The 22,804-nt window shown below is 43.9% G+C and overlaps 1 protein-coding gene across 1 annotated transcript in view; it reads right to left on the minus strand.

The window, feature by feature from the left end:
• LOC124037572 (MOB kinase activator 2-like) overlaps positions 1-20,631 on the minus strand; it is a 116,303-nt gene extending 95,672 nt beyond the window's left edge. Inside the window, exon 1 of the mRNA XM_046352403.1 lies at positions 20,070-20,631. Coding sequence (XP_046208359.1) covers positions 20,070-20,086 — 17 coding nt within the window. The 5' untranslated portion in view covers positions 20,087-20,631. The remainder of the gene's footprint in view (positions 1-20,069) is intronic.
• Between the last annotated feature and the right edge of the window lie 2,173 nt (positions 20,632-22,804).

Consider the following 22,804-nt stretch of genomic DNA (forward strand, 5'->3'; position numbering starts at 1 on the left):
TAAATTTTAAAATTACAGTTTAAACCAGACTTAACCCACAGGCCTCAAGGACAAACCCTGGGTTATTACAGTTTAAACCAGCCTAAATCCGCTGGCCTCAACCACCAAGGACAAACCCTGACTTTAGCACTAACACCATGACTATCTACTCTCCCCCTCCCTGTCAATCCCCTCCTCTCTACAGGAAGTGTGGCAGGACAATATATAGGTCACCCGGCCACACACAGACACCACTGCACAGAAGCCCTACAGCAAACCTGACAGGACAAGAATAGCGGTCACACACAGACACACACACACAGAGACAGACACAGTCACACAGAGACACTGTCACACCCACAGTCACACCCACACACAGAGACAGACACAGTCACTCCCACACACACAGAGACAGACACAGTCACACCCACACACAGAGACAGACACAGTCACACCCACACACAGAGACAGACACAGTCACACCCACACACAGAGAGACAGACACAGTCACACCCACACACAGAGAGACAGACACAGTCACACCCACACACAGAGAGACAGACACAGTCACACCCACACACAGAGACAGACACAGTCACACCCACACACAGAGAGACAGACACAGTCACACCCACACACAGAGAGACAGACACAGTCACACCCACACACAGAGACAGACAGTCACAAACAGAGAGACAGACACAGTCACACCCACACACAGAGAGACAGACACAGTCACACCCACACACAGAGAGACAGACACAGTCACATCCACACACAGAGAGACAGACACAGTCACACACAGAGAGACAGACACAGTCACACCCACACACAGAGAGACAGACACAGTCACACCCACACACAGAGACAGACAGTCACACCCACACAGAGACAGACACAGTCACACCCACACACAGAGACAGACACAGTCACACCCACACACAGAGAGACAGACACAGTCACACCCACACACAGAGAGACAGACACAGTCACACCCACACACAGAGACAGACACAGTCACACACAGAGAGACAGACTAAATAAAGGTTACAAAAAATAATCACAAAAACACACTAGGTGAGTGAGGGCAGTGTGGAGTGCAATAGAGATTGCGTCTTCTATGGATCTGTTAGGGCAGTATGGAGTGGGTCCAGGGTGTCTGGGACGATGGAGTTGATGTGTGCCATAACCAGCCTTTCAATGTGACCCTTCACCACCCATTAATAAGGTTTGATTATAGAACCTGTTGTGAACCCATCACCATCCATCATTGGAGTTTAGGCGGTCCCCCCTAAGCGTTATGAGACAGTCAACATCGTCAAAGCACGGTCACTCCTAAAACTATTCTAAACAGAAAGGGAAAACATAGAAACAACACACACAATAAATAAAAAATCTGGAATATTTTTTTTTTATATTATGGGTTGTCCAAGGATTAGGGTGGGCCGCCAGAAGTGTTTAGGATTGGTGGAGTGGTTCCCCTTTTGAGACAGACAGACTTATGCATGCATATTCGGTAAAAGCCAAAGTGCAGTCATTCTGGTATGACTTTCATTTCTGCGCCTCACCCTGCCTGAGAGAGAGAGATGGAGGGAAGGAGAGAGAAAAATGATCTCAAGAGACCCCAGAGAGAGTGCAGTGCTGTCTAACCAGGTGTGTGTGTGTGTGTGTGTGTGTGTGTGTGTGTGTGTGTGTGTGTGTGTGTGTGTGTGTGTGTGTGTGTGTGTGTGTGTGTGTGTGTGTGTGTGTGTGTGTGTGTGTGTGTGTGTGTGTGTGTGTGTGTGTGTGTGTGTGTGTGTGTGTGTGTGTGTGTGTACCCTAGGCCATTTACCTCAGAAAAGGGCTCAAAAGAACTTTATATCGTTTTCCATTTCCTTCTAATAGCCTTACTTAGACACAGTATCTAGGCCTGGGGTCACAGGGTTCAACCCTCTATTCGTTCTCCTGTTTCAACTCACTTCTGTGCAAAATGCTAGTGGAGAAGAGCTAGCTGTAGCTAGCTTAACTGTGACGACACCTTCCATGACACCTGAAGGAACGGTTGCCCCACAGCCTGTGGTGTGCTGTGCCACGCAGACTGTGCTGATCTTCGCATGCCTTTGATGCTGTCAGATGCCCTTAAGTGATGCCTCAGTCGTTGACTGCAGCAAAACCAAGTCAAAGCCACTAGACTGAAATGCTACTAAATGAAGTGGCTGAACGTTACGGGGAGGAAAGCTGGCAAAGAAGGGAATTCGTGCCTATTCCCAGTTTTCCCAAATGAGAACTTTCCCCTCCCCTCCGCTCTCTCCTCCCCTCGCTCCTTTCTTCTGCTAACCACAGCTCCGCTAGCTAGCATATAGTTGCCCCTGGCTAACCCCAGCTCCACTAGCTAGCATATAGTTGCCCATGGCTAACACCCAGTGATGCTAGCTAGGCTCTAGTTGCCCCTGGCTAAACCCCACCGATGCTAGCTAGGCTCTAGTTGCCCCTGGCTAAACCCCACCGATGCTAGCTAGGCTCTAGTTGCCCCTGGCTAACCCCAGTGATGCTAGCTAGGCTCTAGTTGCCCCAGGCTAACCCCAGTGATGCTAGCTTGGCTCTGGTTGTTGCCCCACTGGCTGCTGTATGAACATGCTTGCTCCATTTACCCCAGGGTTGGCCTACTTGGGTTGGCCGCTGTTCTCTGCTCAGTGCTGAGCAGCCTAGCATCTACAACAGCCTAGCCAGCAAACATCTCCACACATCAGTGTTCTATCAAAGAAAGAGAGGAGAGAGAGAGCAAGAAAGAGAGTGAGAGAGAGAGCGCCAGAGAGCAAGAAAGAGCAAGAAATAAATAAAAAAAGAGAGCAAGAAAGAGAGCGAGCGAGAAATAGAGCGAGCGAGCAAGAAAGAGCGAACAAGAAAGAGAGCAAGAAAGAGAGCAAGAGAGAGAGCAAGAAAGAGAGCAAGAAAGAGAGCGAGAAAGAGCAAAAAAGAGAGCGAGAAAGAGCAAGAAAGAGGGAGAGGGCAAGAAAGAGCAAGCATAAAAGAGAGCGAGCAGACAGGTCTTACAGTAAGCTGTGTGTTCTCGGATCTCGGATCAATTCTAATATCCTCGTAACTGACTTAAGACGCCACACACCCCCTCATGGAGACGGACCTGGTGTGTAGGAGTCAGAAAGCATATTAGAACAAGCCTAACAAAGTGAAAGAGAGTGAAAGAACATTGTGGAGGAGACAGAGTTGACTCAGGGGCAAAGAAATGTTCTGTTAGTCCCTCTTCCATCCAGCCTGGAGAATGTCTCCGGATCAGGACATACAGTTGAAGTCGGAAGTTTACATACACTATTGCCATATACATTTAATTCCCTGTCTTAGGTCAGTTAGGATCACCACTTCATTTTAAGAATATAAAAATGTCAGAATAATAGAAGATTGATTTAATTCAGCTTTTATTTCTTTCATCACATTCCCAGTGGATCCGAAGATTACATACACTCAATTAGTATTTGGTAACATTGCCTTTAAATTGTTTAACTTGGGTCAAACGTTTCCGGGTAGCCTTCCACAATAAGATGGGTGAATTTTGGCCCATTCCTCCTGACAGAGCTGGTGTAACTGGGTCAGGTTTGTAGGCCTAATAGCTCACACACGCTTTATCAGTTCTGCCCACATATTTTCTGTAGGATTGAGGTCAGGGTCACTCCAATACCTTGATTTTGTTGTCCTAAAGCCATTTTGTCACAACTTTGGAAGTATGCTTGGGGTCATTGTCCATTTGGAAGACCCATTTGCGACCAAGCTTGAACTTCCTGACTGATGTCTGAGATGTTGCTTCAATATATCCACGCAATTTTCCTCTCTCATGATGCCATCTATTTTGTGAGGTGCATCAGTCCCTCCTGCAGCAAAGCACCCTGAAAACATGATGCTGCCACCCCCGTGCTTCACGGTTGGGATGGTGTTCTTTCGGCTTGCATGCCTCCCCCTTTTTTCCTCCAAACATAACGATGGTCATTTTGTCCAAACAGTATTATTTTTGTTTCATCAGACCAGAGGACATTTCTCCAAAATGTATGATCTCTGTCCCCATGTGCAGTGCAAACCGTAGTCTGGCAATTTTATGGCGGTTTTGAGAAGTGACACATCTTACTTGCAGAGCGGCCTTTCAGGTTGTCGATATATGACTGATTTTACTGTGAATATAGAAACCTTTGTACCGGTTTCCTCCAGCATCTTCACAGTGAAATGCTTACTTACAGACTCTAACCAATAGTGCAAAAAAGGTATTAGGTGAATAATTGTTGGGAAAATTACTTGTGTCATGCACAAAGTAGATGTACTAACCGAACTTGCCAAAACTATAATTTGTTAACAAGAAATGTGTGGAGTGGTTGAAAAATGAGTTTTAATGACTCCAACCTAAGTGTATATAAACTTCTGACTTCAACTGTATATAATTCAGCTCTAAAACTACACAGCGAATTCTCCAGTGTTAAATCAACACTGAGTGTTGAATAATAGTGGTCCATTGTCTATACGGGTCCACACTTCTCAGTGTTAAATTAACACATTGCTTAGTGTAAAGCCTCATTTGCATATTTCCGAGAGTGCCGTGCCTTTCGAGTGAATTGGAAAGGTATCACCCATGACTGTATTTGTTAGTGACAGAGACATGGTAGTTGAATTCATCCACAGAGACATGGTTGTTGAATTCATCCATTTTCAGTCCTGTGGCCTTCAACAACTGAGATCCTAAGCAAATATGTTAGCATTTAAACAAAATGATTTAATACAATAGCACATGTATTTCATAAGGCCTCATTTTGAGGTCCTAGTTTTACCCTGATATAGTGGCCTGAATCTCATGGTTTACAGGACACATCAGGCCTGCAAGTCACATTATGTTGGCTTGCAAAGTGATGTGTGATTCTTATTGGAATCCAGCCAGAGTGAGGATATCAAACATTTGGAATTTGTATTCACCCACAACCTGCATTCAAAATGACTGCCGGGTTAGGAAGACTAAGACAGGAGAATACCTAAACCATTTAAACTGAAACAACCGTTTAAGTATTGGGTGCAATCAGTCCAAGTGAAAGATTGGATTTGTTTAGAAAATGTATGTTATTGATATTTGAGTAGCACAAGATTAATCAATCAATCAATGTATATGCAAAAACAAATCATGAAAAAAACAATTATAAAAATCAACAAGCAATAGAGCATGCTGGGAAATATGATAATGATGGGCGTGGTTTGGTTTAATGATGGTTATTAACACCAACACTGGGATAGGGCTGGGCAATATGGCCAAAAAATCATATAAAATTTATAGGTGACTCACGATATACAGTACCAGTCAAAAGTTTGGGCACACCTACTCATTCCAGAATTTCTCTTTATTTTGACTATTTTCTACATTGTAAAATAATAGTAAGACATCAAAACTATGAAACAACACATATGAAATCATGTAGTAAGTAATAAATTGAAGAAATCAAAATATATTTTAGATTTGATATTCTTCACAGTAGTAACCCTTTGCACACTCGTGGTATACTCTCAACCAGCTTCATTAGGTAGTCACCAGGAATGCATTTCAATTAACAGGTGTGCGTTGTTAAAAATTGAATTTTTTCCTTCTTAATGCGTTTGAGCCAATCAGTTGTTGTGACAAGGTAAGGGTTTAATACAGAAGATTGCTTAGGTGAGCTGCCAAATAGGGCTAAGAAAAACAACAGTTCATCATTACTTTAAGACATGAAGGTCAATCCGGAAAATTTCAAGAACTTTGAAAGTTTCTTCAAGTGCAGTCGCAAAAACCATCAAGCGCTATGATGAAACTGGTTCTCATGAGGACCGCCACAGGAAAGAAAGATCCAGAGTTACCAGAGTATAAGTTCATTAGAGTTACCAGCCTCAGAAATTGCTGCCCAAATAAATGCTTCAAAGAGTTCACATCTCAACATCAACTGTTCAGAGGAGACTGCGTGAATCAGGCCTTCATGGTCGAATTGCTGCAAAGAAACCACTACTAAAGGACACCAATAATAAGAAGAGACTTACTTGAGCCAAGAAACACAAGCAATGTACATTAGACCAGTGGAAATCTATCCTTTGGTCTGATGAGTCCAAATGAGATTTTTGGTCCCACTGCTGGTGACACTGTCTGTGATTTATTTAGAATTCAAGGAACACTTGACCAGCATGGCCACCACAGCATTCTGCTGCGATACACCATCCCATCTGGTTTGCGCTTAGTGAGACTAACATATTTTTTTTCAACAGGACAATGACACAACACACCTCCAAGCTGTGTAAGGGCTATTTTACAAAGAAGGAGAGTGATGGAGTGCTGCATCAGATGACCTGGCCTCCACAATCACCTGACCTCAACCCAAATGAGATGATTTGAGATGACTTGGACCGCAGAGTGAAGGAAAACAAGTACACAGTATTTGTGGGAACTCCTTCAAGATGGTTAGAAAAGCATTCCAGGTGAAGCTGGTTGAGAGAATGCCAAGAGTGTGCAAAGCTGTCATGAAGGCAAAGGGTTACTACCTTGAAGAATCAAAAATATATTTGGAATTGTCCAACACTTATGGATAGTACATGACTCCATATGTGTTATTTCATAGTTGTGATGTCTTCACTATTATTCTACAATGTAGAAAATAGTAAAAACAAAGAAAAACCCTTGAATGAGTAGGTGTCCAAACTTTTGACTGGTACTGTATATCTCTATATTTTGTATGATTTCTCTAAATAAGCATTGTTGTACAATTAAAAGGTCAAATACACTGTATTTTAACCAGTCAGCAATAATCTAATGAATTCAGGGTTTGTAAAGTTATACCTAGTTTAAATATAAGCCTTCCACAACCATAACACCCACTAATCATTCAATTAGTTTAACAAAAAAGCGTAATTATTGATTTTTTTGCAATAATCACTGATCTGGCTTTCAAGTCGAGCTATGAAAATGCCCTTTTCTGTTACAAATTTAACTAGAACCATGCATAACGCACATTCACCAATAATGACTAACTTCGTGTAGCAGGCATTAGACTATATAAAATGAACACAGGTCTCATCAACAATCTCTCAAGCCCATGTGCTAGAGATTAGCCAGCTTATCTTTGTATTTCAAGTTTAGCCAACTTGGATCTATTTGCTAGCTAACGAGGTTGAACAGTTGAATTGTTATAAAAGCATCCTTTTGTCTGTATCCAACTGTTTGAACAGCATGTTACACGGAACCCAAACCGGCTGTGTGCGTGCATACATGTATTTCCATCGTATGCCATGGTGCATACATGTATTTCCATCGTATGCCATGGTGCATACATGCATTTCCATCGTATGCCGTGGTGCATACATGTATTCCATCGTATGCCGTGGTGCATACATGTATTTCCATCGTATGCCGTGGTGCATACATGTATTTCCATCGTATGCCGTGGTGCATACATGTATTTCCATCGTATGCCGTAGTGCATACATGTATTTCCATCGTATGCCGTGGTGCATACATGTATTTCCATCGTATGCCATGGTGCATACATGTATTTCCATCGTATGCCATGGTGCATACATGTATTTCCATCGTATGCCATGGTGCATACATGTATTTCCATCGTATGCCATGGTGCATACATGTATTTCCATCGTATGCCATGGTGCATACATGTATTTCCATCGTATGCCATGGTGCATACATGTATTTCCATCGTATGCCGTGGTGCATACATGTATTTCCATCGTATGCCGTGGTGCATACATGTATTTCCATCGTATGCCATGGTGCATACATGTATTTCCATCGTATGCCGTGGTGCATTCATGTATTTCCATCGTATGCCATGGTGCATACATGTATTTTGTCCCCCCACACCAAATGCGATCACGACACGCAGGTTAAAATATCAAAACAAATTCTGAACCAATTACATTAACTTGGGGACAGGTCGAAAAGCATTAAACATTTATGGCAATTTAGCTAGCTAGCTTGCTTGCACTTGCTAGCTAATTCGTCCTATTTAGCTAGCTTGCTGTTACTAGCTAATTTGTCCTGGGATATAAACATTATTTTACCTGAAATGCACAACATCCTCTACTCCGACCATTAATTCACACATAAAACGGTGAACCGAATAGTTTATAATCATCTCTTTCATCTTTTTTCTCTTGACTTTATATTTCGATTGCAACTTTCATAAATTCGGTGCATTACAGACCTTGTATAACCAACGACGAGATGGCAGTGGGTACCTGCTTCTATAAACCAATCAGGAGATGGGAGAGGCAGGACTTGCAGCGCGATCTGCGTCACAAATAGAACTGACTTCTATTTTAGCCCTTGGCAACGCAGACGCTCGTTAGCGAGCGCGAGCAGTCTGGGTGCAATAATTGAATAATATAGATTTCTAAATGTATTTTGCGACACGAGCAGTGTAGTCAGCCTGTTAGCCTGTCCACTTAGTTCAGATGTTGAAATCAAGTGGCCTACCTTATTTCTCAGAATGAAAATTAGTTGCCAATTCCTGATATAATTGTTTTATTTTATGCTTATTGAACATTTATTAAACACAGACAAGACGGCTAGTATAACATTCTTGTACACCAATGCTACACATGACCAACTGAGCATTCATTTTCCAGAATCAATGTTCATTGATACTCTCGTTTAAGTAGTGTCTGCTCTGCGCGCAACTTGAGTAGTTGAGACATAAAAGGGTATAGTTAGAAACGTTAACTTGTCCTCTATTACAGTAAAATAACGTCTCAATGTGTTTCAGTGTCCATATGACCCATTCTGTTGGACCAAACCTCAAATGCAAATAATGAGTTGAAAGCGCTTGTCAGAGAGGAAGATGTGATCTCTCAACTGTTGGCGTGAGAGGCAGGGGAAGGGCTTGGTGAACGTTTAAACCATAGAGGAAGAGGCGAAGCAAGAGGTTTCACTCCCCCTAATATCAGTAAAAAAATAAGTAAATGTTGAGTTTATTTTGGACCTACTGTGAGCTTGTCGCCTGCCTTCCTGTCTTTAGGACAACAACTCTCATTGTTAGGGCGGAGACGTGCATCTAATCATTATATACAGATCTCCGGTATAAATGGAAAGGTGCTCACAGCACAGAGGAGCAAAGGAGACGAAACCAAAGACACAACATGAGAACAAGCAGACAAACGCTCATAAAACAAAAAACAACAAAACCTTGATTTTTGCGATACAAACATTTGGAATATCGTGTAAAAACAAATTCAAATTGATTTGATATATCGCACAGCACTACACTGTACTTCTTTTACATCGCTGACTTAATTTAACACTTACAGTGTTCATTTAACACCAGAATCAACACTATAAATGCTACACTGCAAAATCAACACTAGGTAATACTGGCCAATTTGCTGTGTATATCTTCAGCTCTAGCAGAGAACTCACTCACACCGCTGCGGTGTGTGTGCGCGCGCTAGCGTGCGTGCATGTGTGGTGTGTGAGATGGTACAGATAAAGCACAAGGGTTGAGATGAGGACATGGCTGCGAATGAGCATTGAAGTCAGCTATGAAGTGTACCAGGACTTTTAGATAACTTTCTATGAATACACACCATGAGTCAAATGTTAAAAGAGGTAGTACATACATAAAACAGAAACACACCAACAGGTATACAGTAGGTCTACTCAAACAATACATATACAAAAGTATGTGGACAGCCCTTCAAATTAGTGGATTGGACTATTTCAGCCACACCCACTGTTGACAGATGTATAAAATCAAGCACAAAGCCATGCAATCCCCATAGACAAACATTGGAAGTAGAATGGCCTTACTGAAGAGCTCATTGACTTTCAATGTGGCACCGTCATAGGATGCCACCTTTCCAACAAGTCAGTGCATCAGATTTCTGCCCTGCAATAGCTGCCCCAGTCAACTGTAAGTGCTGTTATTGTGAAGTAGAAACGTCTAGGAGCAACAATGGCTCAGCCACGAATAATGGTCTGGGGCTGTTTTTCATGGTTCTGGTCCCTTCGTACCGGTGAAGGGAAATCTTAACGCTACAGCATAAAATTACATTCTAGACGATTCTGTGTTTCCAAATTTGTGGCAAAGGTTTGTGGAAGGCCCTTTCTGTTTCAGCATGGCAATGTCCTTGTGCACAAAGTGAGGTCCATACAGAAATGGTTTGTTGAGATCGGTGTGGAAGAACTTGACTGGCCTGCACAGAGCCCTGACCTATAATCCATCGAACACCTTTGCGATGAATTGGAACGCCAACTGCGAGCCAAGCCTAATCGGCCAACATCAATGACCGACCTCACTAATGCTCTTGTGGCTGAATGGAAGCAAGTCTCCAGCAGTGTTCCAACATCTAGTGGAAAGCCTCCCAGAAGAGTGGAGGCTGTTATAGCAGCAGTGTTCCAACATCTAGTGGAAAGCCTCCCAGAAGAGTGGAGGCTGTTATAGCAGCAGTGTTCCCACATCTAGTGGAAAGCCTCCCAGAAGAGTGGAGGCTGTTATAGCAGCAGTGTTCCAACATCTAGTGGAAAGCCTCCCAGAAGAGTGGAGGCTGTTATAGCAGCAGTGTTCCAACATCTAGTGGAAAGCCTCCCAGAAGAGTGGAGGCAGTTATAGCAGCAGTGTTCCAACATCTAGTGGAAAGCCTCCCAGAAGAGTGGAGGCTGTTATAGCAGCAGTGTTCCAACATCTAGTGGAAAGCCTCCCAGAAGAGTGGAGGCTGTTATAGCAGCAGTGTTCCAACATCTAGTGGAAAGCCTCCCAGAAGAGTGGAGGCTGTTATAGCAGCAGTGTTCCAACATCTAGTGGAAAGCCTCCCAGAAGAGTGGAGGCTGTTATAGCAGCAGTGTTCCAACATCTAGTGGAAAGCCTCCCAGAAGAGTGGAGGTTGTTATAGCAGCAGTGTTCCAACATCTAGTGGAAAGCCTCCCAGAAGAGTGGAGGCAGTTATAGCAGCAGTGTTCCAACATCTAGTGGAAAGCCTCCCAGAAGAGTGGAGGCTGTTATAGCAGCAGTGTTCCAACATCTAGTGGAAAGCCTCCCAGAAGAGTGGAGGCTGTTATAGCAGCAATGTTCCAACATCTAGTGGAAAGCTTCCCAGAAGAGTGGAGGCTGTTATAGCAGCAAAGGGGGACCAACTCCATATTAATGCCCATGATTTTGGAATGAGATGTTTACCAAGTAGGTGTCCACATACTGGTCATGTAATGTATTTATAAAACACACACATACTGTATACACAGACAATGAAACACAAACGCACACACAACATTTGGCTGTGTAACTACGGTGTGAGTGCCGATGCTTTAATAAATAACCAGACCCGGCCCTGTGTGTAATGTGAGTTTATATATAGCTCTATGAATCTCCCCTCCAGTCATTTCAGCTGCCCATTGGCCAGAGGTCATGTGACTCATCAGCAGCAGCAGCATCATCATCGTCGTTATTATTAGGTGTACAGCTCGCCTCCAGAAGCACATGGTCGCCCGCTGGTTATCCGGTCTCACATGACTCCAATCTAACCACGAAGGGTAAGCATGTGCTAGCCCAGTCAGATTCCAAATCAAACCTTCAACATATGATGCCTATTCATCTGTCTGAGTTTGTGAAATATTTGATGTTATCAGGAGCATTGTTCCCATGTTCTACAGAGCCTATGGAGACAAGAACTGTCTCCATGTGTGTCTGCCACAGGCTGATGTCGGTATTGGAAAAGATCTAGTCTGTGTTTGAATCATTTCCATCCACTTACCTACTCAAATAAAGACAGACGCACCACTAAGTGCATCCTGCCGGGCTGTTTCACCGCCTGATAAAACAACTGCACAGTCCACAATCTCAGGGCTCTCCAGAGGGTGGTGCGGCCAGCCCAACGTATCACTGGGGGCCCACTACCTGCCCTTCAGGACATATCCAGCACCCGGAAGTCAAAGGAAGGCTAAGAAGATCATCAAGAACCTCAACCACCCGAGCCACGGCCTTTTTACCCCGCTACCATCTAGCAGGCAGAGACCATACAGGTGCATCAAAGCTGGGAAAGAGAGACTGAAAAACAGCTTATATATCTCCAGGCAATCAGACTTAAATAGTCGACACTAGCCAGCATCCACCCAGTACAATGCCCTGAACTTAGTAACTGTTCTTAGCCGGCATCCACCCAGTACAATGCCCTGAACTTAGTAACTGTTCCTAGCCGGCATCCACCCAGTACAATGCCCTGAACTTAGTAACTGTTCCAAGCCGGGCATCCACCCAGTACAATGCCCTGAACTTAGTAACTGTTCCAAGCCGGGCATCCACCCAGTACAATGCCCTGAACTTAGTAACTGTTCCTAGCCGGCATCCACCCAGTACAATGCCCTGAACTTAGTAACTGTTCCAAGCCGGGCATCCAGCCAGTACAATGCCCTGAACTTAGTAACTGTTCCTAGCCGGCATCCACCCAGTACAATGCCCTGAACTTAGTAACTGTTCCTAGCCGGCATCCACCCAGTACAATGCCCTGAACTTAGTAACTGTTCCTAGCCGGCATCCACCCAGTACAATGCCCTGAACTTAGTAACTGTTCCTAGCCGGCATCCACCCAGTACAATGCCCTGAACTTAGTAACTGTTCCTAGCCAGCATCCACCCAGTACAATGCCCTGAACTTAGTAACTGTTCCAAGCCGGCATCCACCCAGTACAATGCCCTGAACTTAGTAACTGTTCCTAGCCGGCATCCACCCAGTACAATGCCCTGAACTTAGTAACTGTTCCTAGCCGGCTACCACCTGGTACTCTCCCCTGCCCCTTAGGGACTGCTGCCCTATGTACACAGTCATTTAACACTGGCCACTTTAATAATGTTTACATACTGTTTTACCCACTTCATATGTATATAATGTATTCTAGTCAAGTCTCATCCTATATAACTACTACTGTACACACCTTTCCTATTCATATACTGTCCACACTGTCTATACAAGCCATCATATACATATATATTGATATTTCGGACTCTGACATTGTTCGTTCTTATATTTCTTGATTTATTCATCAATATTTTGGGGATGTGTGTATTGTTTAGTTCGGTATCACTGTTGGAGCTAGAAACATAAGCATTTAGCTGCACTGATATCATCTGCAAAATGTGTACGCGACCAATACAATGTGACTTGAAAGCCATTGTTCAGGTCATGCACCCTAAAGTTAACACCACTTAGTAGTCATTTTTCTCTCTCGCTCCCTCCCTCCTGCTGGATTGGTAATGCATGAGGGATTAAACACCTGTCCATTTCAAAGGGGTACATTCAGTCATGGGACCAGTTACAAGAATACGCAAACACAATGACACTCCAATCATCTACCAACCTTGTGAAGGTCCGACAACAAGCCGTTGCACAATGCCTAGATGGACACACAGTGGTGGAAAAAGTACCCCAATTGTCATACTTGAATAAAAGTAAAGATACCTTCATAGAAAATGACTCAAGTAAAAGTCAACCAGTAAAATACTACTTGAGTAAAAGTCTAAAATTATTTGGTTTTAAATATACTTAAGTATCAAAAATATAAATAATTTCTAATTCTTTATACTAAGAAAACCAGACAGTACCATTTTCTTGTTTTGTAAATTCACGGATAGCCAGGGGCACACTCCAACACTTAGACATAATTTACAAACAAAGCATGTGTTTAGTGGGTCAGCCATATCCTAGGCAGTAGGGATGACCAGGGATGTTCTCTTGATAAGTGTGTCAATTAAACCATTTTCCTGTCCTGCAAGGCATTCAAGATATAACGAGTACCTTTGGGTGTCAGGGAATATGTACGGCGTAAAAAGTACATAATTTTCTTTATTAATGTAGTGAAGTGAAAGTAAGTAAGTTGACAAAAATATAAATAGTAAAGTACAGATACCCCAAAAACCTACTTAAGTATTTTTACTTATAGCTCATTTGGTAGAGCATGGCGCTTGTACCACAATGCCACCCACAATGTATGCACACATGACTGTAAGTCGCTTTGGATAAAAGCGTCTGCTAAATGGCATATATAATTATTATTATTATTACTTAAGTACTTTACTGCACCACTGCACACACACACACGTCGTCTTTGACATCATCATTCCGACCAAGACACACCAAAATGACCTATTAGCTCTGGCATTTATTACTGCACCAATCAATGACCTCAGTGGACAAGCTCAGCTTTACTCACTCTAGCTTTCACCTATCAACAACTCCCATATCGTCTTACATCTATCCATTTTGTCATGATCCTGTCAACCTTCTCTTTATCACTTCATCTCTCCCCCATTAGGGGTTCTCATATCACCCTCTTTTCCCCTCCATCGTTAAGTTTTTCATCCCTCCATCATAACAACGAGAGCATCTCTAAGCTACAGGGCTGTTTTGTTAGCACCGACGGGAATATGTTGTTTCGGGAGTCATCCGATGGTATTGAGGAGTTTACCACATCAGTAAACCTACTTCATTAATAAGTGCATCGATGACATCATCCATACAGTGACCGTAAGTACATATCCCAACCAGAAGCCATGGATTACAGGCAACATTCATACTGAGCAAACGGCTAGAGCTGCCGCTTTCAAGGAGCGGGACACTAACCCGGACGCTTATAAGAAATCCCACTGCGCCCGTCAACGAACCATTACACAGGTAAAGCATCAATACAGGACTAAGATCGAATTGTACTACACCGGCACTGACGCTCGTCGGATGTGGGAGGGTTTGCAAACTACAACGGATTACACAGGGAAATCCAGCCAAGTGCTGCCCAGTAACGCAAGTTAACAGATGAGCTAAATGCCTTCTATACTTGCATCAAGGCAAACAACACTGAACCATGCGTAGAGCACCAGCTGTTCGGGACGACTGTGTGATCACGCTCTCCGTTGCGAGTAAGACCTTTAAACAGGTCAACATTCATAAGGACGCAGGGCCAGATGGATTACCAGGACACGTACTCACGTACTCATGCGCATGCGCTGACCAGCTGGCAAGTGTCTTCACTGACATTTTCAACCTGACACAGTCTGTCACGCCTACATGTTTCAAGCAGACCACCATAGTCCCTGTGCCTAAGAATGCAAAGGTAACCTGTCTAAATGAATCTCGCCCTGTAGCACTCACATCTGCTGCTATGCTTTGAAATGGCTCATATCAACACCATAATCCCAGACACCCTGACACCCACTCCAACTCGCCATAATCCCAGACACTCACTCCAATTCACTTACCACCCCAACAGATCCACAGAAGATGCAATCTCTATTGCACTCCACACTGCCCTTTCTCACTTGGACAAAAGGAACACCTACGTGAGAATGCTGTTCAGCATTCAACATCATAGTGCCCACAAGCTCATCACTAAGCTAAGAACCCTGGGACTGAACACCTCCCTCTGCAACTGGATCCTGGAATTCCTGACGGGGCACCCCAAGGTGGTAAGGGTAGGCAACAACATATCCGCCAAGCTGATCCTCAACACGGGGGCCCCTCAGTGGGGCGTGCTTAGTTCCCTCCTGTACTCCCTGTTCACCCACGACTCCAATACCATCGTTATGTTTGCCAATGACATGATGATGGTAGGCCTAATCACCAACGATGAAGAGACAGCCTATAGGGAGGTGGTCATAGACCTGGCATGTCAGGACAACAACCCCTCCCTCAACGTCAGAAAGACAAAGGAGCTGATCACGGACTACAGGAAACGAAGGGCCGAGCACGCCCCCATTCACACCGATGGGGCTGAAGTGGAGTGGGTCACAGTACAGTCGTGGAGGGCACAACAACACCTCTTCCCCCTCAGGAGGCTGAAAATATTTGTCATTGGCCCTCAGATCCTCAATAAGTTCTAAAGCTGCACCAGTGAGCATCTTGACTGGCTGCATCACCACTTGGTATGGCAACTGCTTGGCTTCCGACTGCAAAGCGCCACAGAGGGTAGTACGTATGGCCCAGTAAATAACTGGGGCGGAGCTCCCTGCCATCCAAGACCTTTATACCAGACAATGTCAGAGGAAGGCCCAAAAAATGTCAAAGACTCCAGTCACCCAAGTCATAGATTGTTCTCTCTGCAACCACATGGCAAGCAGTACTGATGCACCAAGTCTGGAACCAAAAGGACCCTGATCCGCTTCAACCCCCAAGACATAAGTCTGCTAAATAGTTAGTTAAATCGTTAGTTAACCAAATAGCTATCCGGACTCTATTTTATGACTCATCACACACGCTGCTGCTACTGTATATTATCTGTCACTTTATTCCTAGTTATATGTACATATCTACCTCAATTACCTCGTACCCCTGCACATCGACGCAGTACTGGTACCCCTTGTATATAGACAAGTTATTACCTCGTACCCCTGCACATCGACGCAGTACTGGTACTCCTTGTATATAGACAAGTTATTACCTCGTACCCCTGCACATCGACGCAGTACTGGTACTCCTTGTATATAGACAAGTTATTACCTCGTACCCCTGCACATCGACGCAGTACTGGTACTCCTTGTATATAGACAAGTTATTACCTCGTACCCCTGCACATCGACGCAGTACTGGTACTCCTTGTATATAGACAAGTTATTACCTCGTACCCCTGCACATCGACGCAGTACTGGTACTCCTTGTATATAGACAAGTTATTACCTCGTACCCCTGCACATCGACGCAGTACTGGTACTCCTTGTATATAGACAAGTTATTACCTCGTACCCCTGCACATCGACGCAGTACTGGTACTCCTTGTATATAGACAAGTTATTACCTCGTACCCCTGCACATAGACTCAGTACTGGTACCCCTTGTATTTAGACAAGTTATTACCTCGTACCCCTGCACATCGACGCAGTACTGGTACTCCTTGTATATAGACAAGTTATTACCTCGTACCCCTGCACATCGACGCAGTACTGGTACTCATTGTATATAGACAAGTTATTACCTCGTACCCCTGCACATCGACGCAGTACTGGTACTCCTTGTATATAGACAAGTTATTACCTCGTACCCCTGCACATCGATGCAGTACTGGTACACCTTGTATATAGACAAGTTATTACCTCGTACCCCTGCACATCGACGCAGTACTGGTACACCTTGTATATAGACAAGTTATTACCTCGTACCCCTGCACATCGACGCAGTACTGGTACTCCTTGTATATAGACAAGTTATTACCTCGTACCCCTGCACATAGACTCAGTACTGGTACCCCTTGTATTTAGACAAGTTATTACCTCGTACCCCTGCACATCGACGCAGTACTGGTACTCCTTGTATATAGACAAGTTATTACCTCGTACCCCTGCACATCGACGCAGTACTGGTACTCATTGTATATAGACAAGTTATTACCTCGTACCCCTGCACATCGACGCAGTACTGGTACTCCTTGTATATAGACAAGTTATTACCTCGTACCCCTGCACATCGATGCAGTACTGGTACACCTTGTATATAGACAAGTTATTACCTCGTACCCCTGCACATCGACGCAGTACTGGTACACCTTGTATATAGACAAGTTATTACCTCGTACCCCTGCACATCGACGCAGTACTGGTACTCCTTGTATATAGACAAGTTATTACCTCGTACCCCTGCACATCGATGCAGTACTGGTACACCTTGTATATAGACAAGTTATTACCTCGTACCCCTGCACATCGACGCAATACTGGTCGATGTGGTACTGGTACTGATACTTATTTTCCACCATAATTTGCAAATAAATTCATAAAATATCCTACAATGTGATTTTCTGGATTTTCTTTTCTCATTTTGTCTGTCATAGTTAAAGTGTACCTATGATGAAAATGACAGGCCTCTCTCATCTATTTAAGTGGGAGAACTTGCACAACTGGTGGCTGACTAAATAGTTTTTTGCAACACTATATATATATATATATATATATATATATATATATATATATATATATATATATATATATATATATATATATATATATATATATATTTACACACACGAGAGCAACAGAATATGGGCCACATCTTCCTTTGTCCAGCTGGGCATTGTGCTTTTTGTCAAGGCCTTCATGAAGTGGAGAGATGACAGAGTCATAACTTCATTGACCTGAACAGTAGCTGATAAAAGGTACATATGGTTAAGTTTGTGCTGTGTAGTAGACTAAAATTGCTCTCTGTCTGATCCTCCCTGTCTGCAAGGCTAAACAATACTGTACTTAAACATGAATTACATATCATATCAACCAGTTCAGGTCTGAAAGCACAAACTGAAGGGGGAAAAAACAGTCTGAAGGCAGAGAGGGAGAGGCAAAGAGAGAGAGGCAGAGGATATGGAGAAATGTAATATATTTATTTTTCACAGATGAAAAATGAGAACATGAGACCTGTCAACACCACCACATCAACCAGAAGTCAGACAACGAATGCCAGATAAAAACTATTTGTTGTAGCTGGTGCCTGGTTCATATTTTGGCAGCGGTTCCAATGAGGCCATGATTACATTGTTGTTACCTCTTCAGCCAGAATGTCATGTTGAGGAGAACCAGCCAAACAGCAGGCCTCCACCCCTTCCTCTACCCTCCCTCACACTGACGGCGGCACACCTTTTAATGGGGACTTAAATCCTGCCGTGACACTGCTGCCGGGCAGACAAAGGAAGTGTTATGTTCTGTCACTGTGTTATGTTCTGTCACTGTGTTGTGTTCCAGATCCTTGCTGGGAGATGATATCAGTGGTGGCCCAGGAGCACACAGACAGAGACAGACAAAGACAGACAGAGACAGACAGGAGATGTGTGTCTTTATGAAGAAGGAGCATTGATCTCTCCATAAGCACACACACGGACACACACATAACAGACAGATAGGCCTAATCTTTCAAGTGTGCTTAGATATGTCATCTACAGAGGAATCTTCTATACAGTATCAAGCAACAAATGACTGAAATAATACCATAACAAAATACAGCGGGGTAAACATTAGAAAACACACTGCAAAGTGATTAAGAGGCGATCTCCACACAAGCCATATACCGCCGTATACTCCTTGAGTGAGTTCACAAACAGGCAAATCTGTCTACCTGCTAATTATTTGTATGTCCTGGGCTTATCATGCCAATGCAAAGTTGTCGATTACATTTTCATTACTCTCCTCTCGTTGCACGCAAATATGAATTAAGACTCTACCCATGCCTGATTCGCCGGAGTTTGCATTGTCAATAGTGTGCAATAGAAACAAATCTGTGGTTAATAAACAAAACTAAGGCACTTGTCTTGCAATGTCTCACATGTCATGATGGAAAAACTGGAGTTGGATTTTCAGATTTAGGACTCCTAAAACGGAAGTGTCAAACAAAAATAAAGTGACAGGTCAGCATCGCAAACGCGGCTCGAAAGGTGTCAACTCGCATGATGTCACCACCAAAACCACACACTTGCATTTCAACACAATTGATCTGCACAAACTACACTGTGACGATAACCTCTGAAATGAAAATCTGCTACATTGTAGATATAACATGTATTTTAGACTCGAAAAAGTATCATCATCCGCAGAAGTCACCGGGCCTGTGTGCTGTCAGCCAGCTAGCTTGTTAGCTGTCCAATTTACAGTAAATACCAAGCAAACGCAGCGTAGCTAGCTGGATAAATAGCTAATAAACTAGCTAGCTACTTGAAACCTGTTCAAAACGTTAATCAAACAACGCACCTTGCGAGGGAAATAACGTTACACAGAACACGGCTAGGTTGCTAGCTAAATAAATCTGCCTAAAAATAAACTAGTGTGTAACAATACATGTTCAGGACCTAATCTGGGCCGCTGGCTGTGCTACACAGGCCACGGGATGCTGCGCCCGCAGGTCAACGTTACCGTTGTTTCCTAAACATGAGAAGATTGCATAATGATCTCTAATTGGCAAGCTAACTAGCCATCTAGAGGAAAGTGAACTCATTTTCACTGGTAGTCTTGTTCATAGTACATGTTCTGATACAGTAACCCTCTGATTTGTTGTCAAATATCACCGGCCACAAAAAATGGATTATTAACTGGTAACGTTAGCTGTGTGCTGTCAACGTGACAGCTGGAAAGCGGTAGCTGTACTCACCCCATTAACCAATCCATGGTGATGCTTGTATCTAGGAATAAATCCACCAGCAAGGGTTGGAGGCGACCCCTACTTTATCCGGCCAACCCTCGCTTCACCACCTGGTCGCGACCCGTCTCTCTCCGTGGATCGGTGTCTCTCGGTCCCTAATGTGGTCGTCAAATGTCAAAAACGTATCGCTGGTGTCCTTGTTTTGAACCTGAGCTTAGATAACAACAAGAACATGAACAACTATCTCGTTAGTCCGAGACGAGGTGCTGCGCCGAGGGCGAGCGAGAGGAGCGCAGCATTGAGTGACTTTGAGCTCGGAGACTAGTGGAGGAGAGCGGGCAACAGTCTCGGTCCACTTTCCGGTCAGCGAGGTATCTCGTAACTTCGGTTTTTATGTCGCCGTCCGCTAGCGTACCCAATGTCATTCGCCGACTGAATGAACCGAATCTTGTCTCGGGACGCCGCTTGTCTAGCTAGCTAGCTACACTCTGTCATGAATGCTAAATTGCAGGAAAATTACTGTGCAGCTCAAACCGCGAGCTACAGCGGTCTTCAGATGCTGCTGCGAACGAAATCCGGAAGTAAACACAGATCCGACCAACCCCCTCCAATGCGTATGCGTTGTGTTTCGTCACAACCAATGAAAATAGATGGGATATGGAGTTCAAAGAAGACCCATCTTCCTTAAAATTACCTTTTAGTTATGCATGCAACAAAATAAATCGAATGTAGCTTTATTAGTATGGCATAACAACTGTATTTCATGCAGTCATCCCATTCATTGCAGCTAGTTAGGAGGTATTGCATTATGTATTGTTAATGTGTGACAATTGGCACTTTTTTTGTGATGCATCAGGGATATTCAACTCTTAAACTATGGTCTGGAGCCTGGTATCCCATGTCTAAATCAGTCTCTGATTAGAGGGAAGTAATGGAAAAAAAAGTGGAACTGGCTTCATGGTCAAGAGTTCAATATGAGGTTGATACATGATATATCCACAACGTTGCACTGACATAGACTTATATTATTGTTGTTAACTATGTACAGATTTGATTTGAGTCTGGGTTGTGAGCCACAAGACTGTTAGTCCATTGAGCTGAGGCCTAGGCAAGTACTCATATCTTCCTTGGCCACTCTTTTTATATTCGTCTCTGTTCTCTTCCAGTCTCCCTCTATCAGAGGATGGAGCATTAGTCTAAAACACAACAGCCTGGAAGGAGAGGATCAATGTGTACTCTGCACTACTAAAATGACTGGTCGTCTTAATCTCCCTCTCTCTCTGTCTCTCTCTGTCTCTCGCCCTCTCTCTCTCCTCTCTCTCTCTCCCTCTCTCCCTCGCTCTCTCTCTGTCAATCGTTCTCTCCCTCCCTTTCTCTCCCTCCCTGTCTCTCCCCCTCTCTCTCTCTCTCTCACTCTCCCTCTCTGTCTCTTGCTCTCCCTCCCGCTCTCTCTCTCTCTCTCTCTCTCTCTCCCCTCTCACTTCCTTCCTTCCTTCCTTCCTATCTTCCTTCCTTCCTTCCATCCCTCTCTCTCTCTCTCTCTCTCTCTTGCTCTCGCTCTCGCTCTCTCTCTCTGTCTCCCGCTCTCTCCTTCCATGCCCCTCTCTCTCTCAGGCTCACGCTCCCCCCTCCCCCCTCTCTCTATCTCAGTCTCTCTCTCTCTCGCTCTCTCCTTCCATGCCCCTCTCTCAGGCTCACGCTCTCTCATCTCTGTCTCTCTCTCTCTCTCTCTCTCTCTCTCTCTCCCTCTCTCTCTCTCTCTCTCTCTCTCTCTCTCTCTCTCTCTCTCAGGCTCACGCTCTCTCACTCTCTCTCTCTCCCTCTCTCTCTGTCTCTCTCTCTCTCCCTCTCTTCCCTCTCTCTCTCTCTCTCTCTCTCTCTCTCTCTCTCTCTCCTCTCTCTTCTGCCCTCAGGCTCACGCTCACGCTCTCTCTGTCTCTCTCTCTCTCTCTCTCTCTCTCTCTCTCTCTCTCTCTCTCTCTCTCTGTGTCTCTCTCTCTCTCTCTCTCTCTCTCTCTCTCTCTCTGTGTCTCTCACTCTCTCCTTCCATGCCCTCTCTCTCTCAGGCTCACGCTTTCTCTCTCTCCTTCCCTCCCTCTCTCTCTCTCACTCTCCATCTCTCTCCTTCCATGCCCCCCTCTCTCTCTCTTTCTCTCTCTCTGCCTCTCGTTCTCTCCTTCCATGCCTCTCTCTCTCTCTCAGGCTCATGCTCTCTCTCTCTCTCCTTCCTTCCTTCCCTCCCTCTCTCTCTCTCTCTCTCTCTCTCTCAATTCAATTCAATTCAATTCAAATCAAATCAATTCACCTTAGTGGCATGATGTAAAATACTAGAAGCATAAGCATTTCGCTACACTCGCAATAACATCTGCTAACCATGTGTAAATGACCAATACAATTTGATTTGAAACCAATTGGAAATAAAAAAGGGAAACATTAGTAAACATTACACAAAAAAATATAGACATTTCAAACGTTATATTATTGCCTATGTACAGTGTTGTAACAATGTGCAAGTAGTTGGAACATGGGAAACTAAATAAACAGATAAATATGGGCTGTATTTACAATGTTGTTTGTGCACCACTGGTTGCCCCTTTCTAAAATCTTGCTGCTAAGATTGCACACTGCGGTATTTTTCCTAACAGATATGAAAGTTTATCAATGTTTTATTTGTTTCCAAATTCTTTATGGGTCTCAGTGATCTTTGGGAAAAAAATGTCTCTAATATGTTCATACATTTGGCA

Source organism: Oncorhynchus gorbuscha, linkage group LG06 (assembly GCF_021184085.1).
Source record: "Oncorhynchus gorbuscha isolate QuinsamMale2020 ecotype Even-year linkage group LG06, OgorEven_v1.0, whole genome shotgun sequence".
Classification (NCBI taxonomy): Eukaryota; Metazoa; Chordata; class Actinopteri; order Salmoniformes; family Salmonidae; genus Oncorhynchus; species Oncorhynchus gorbuscha.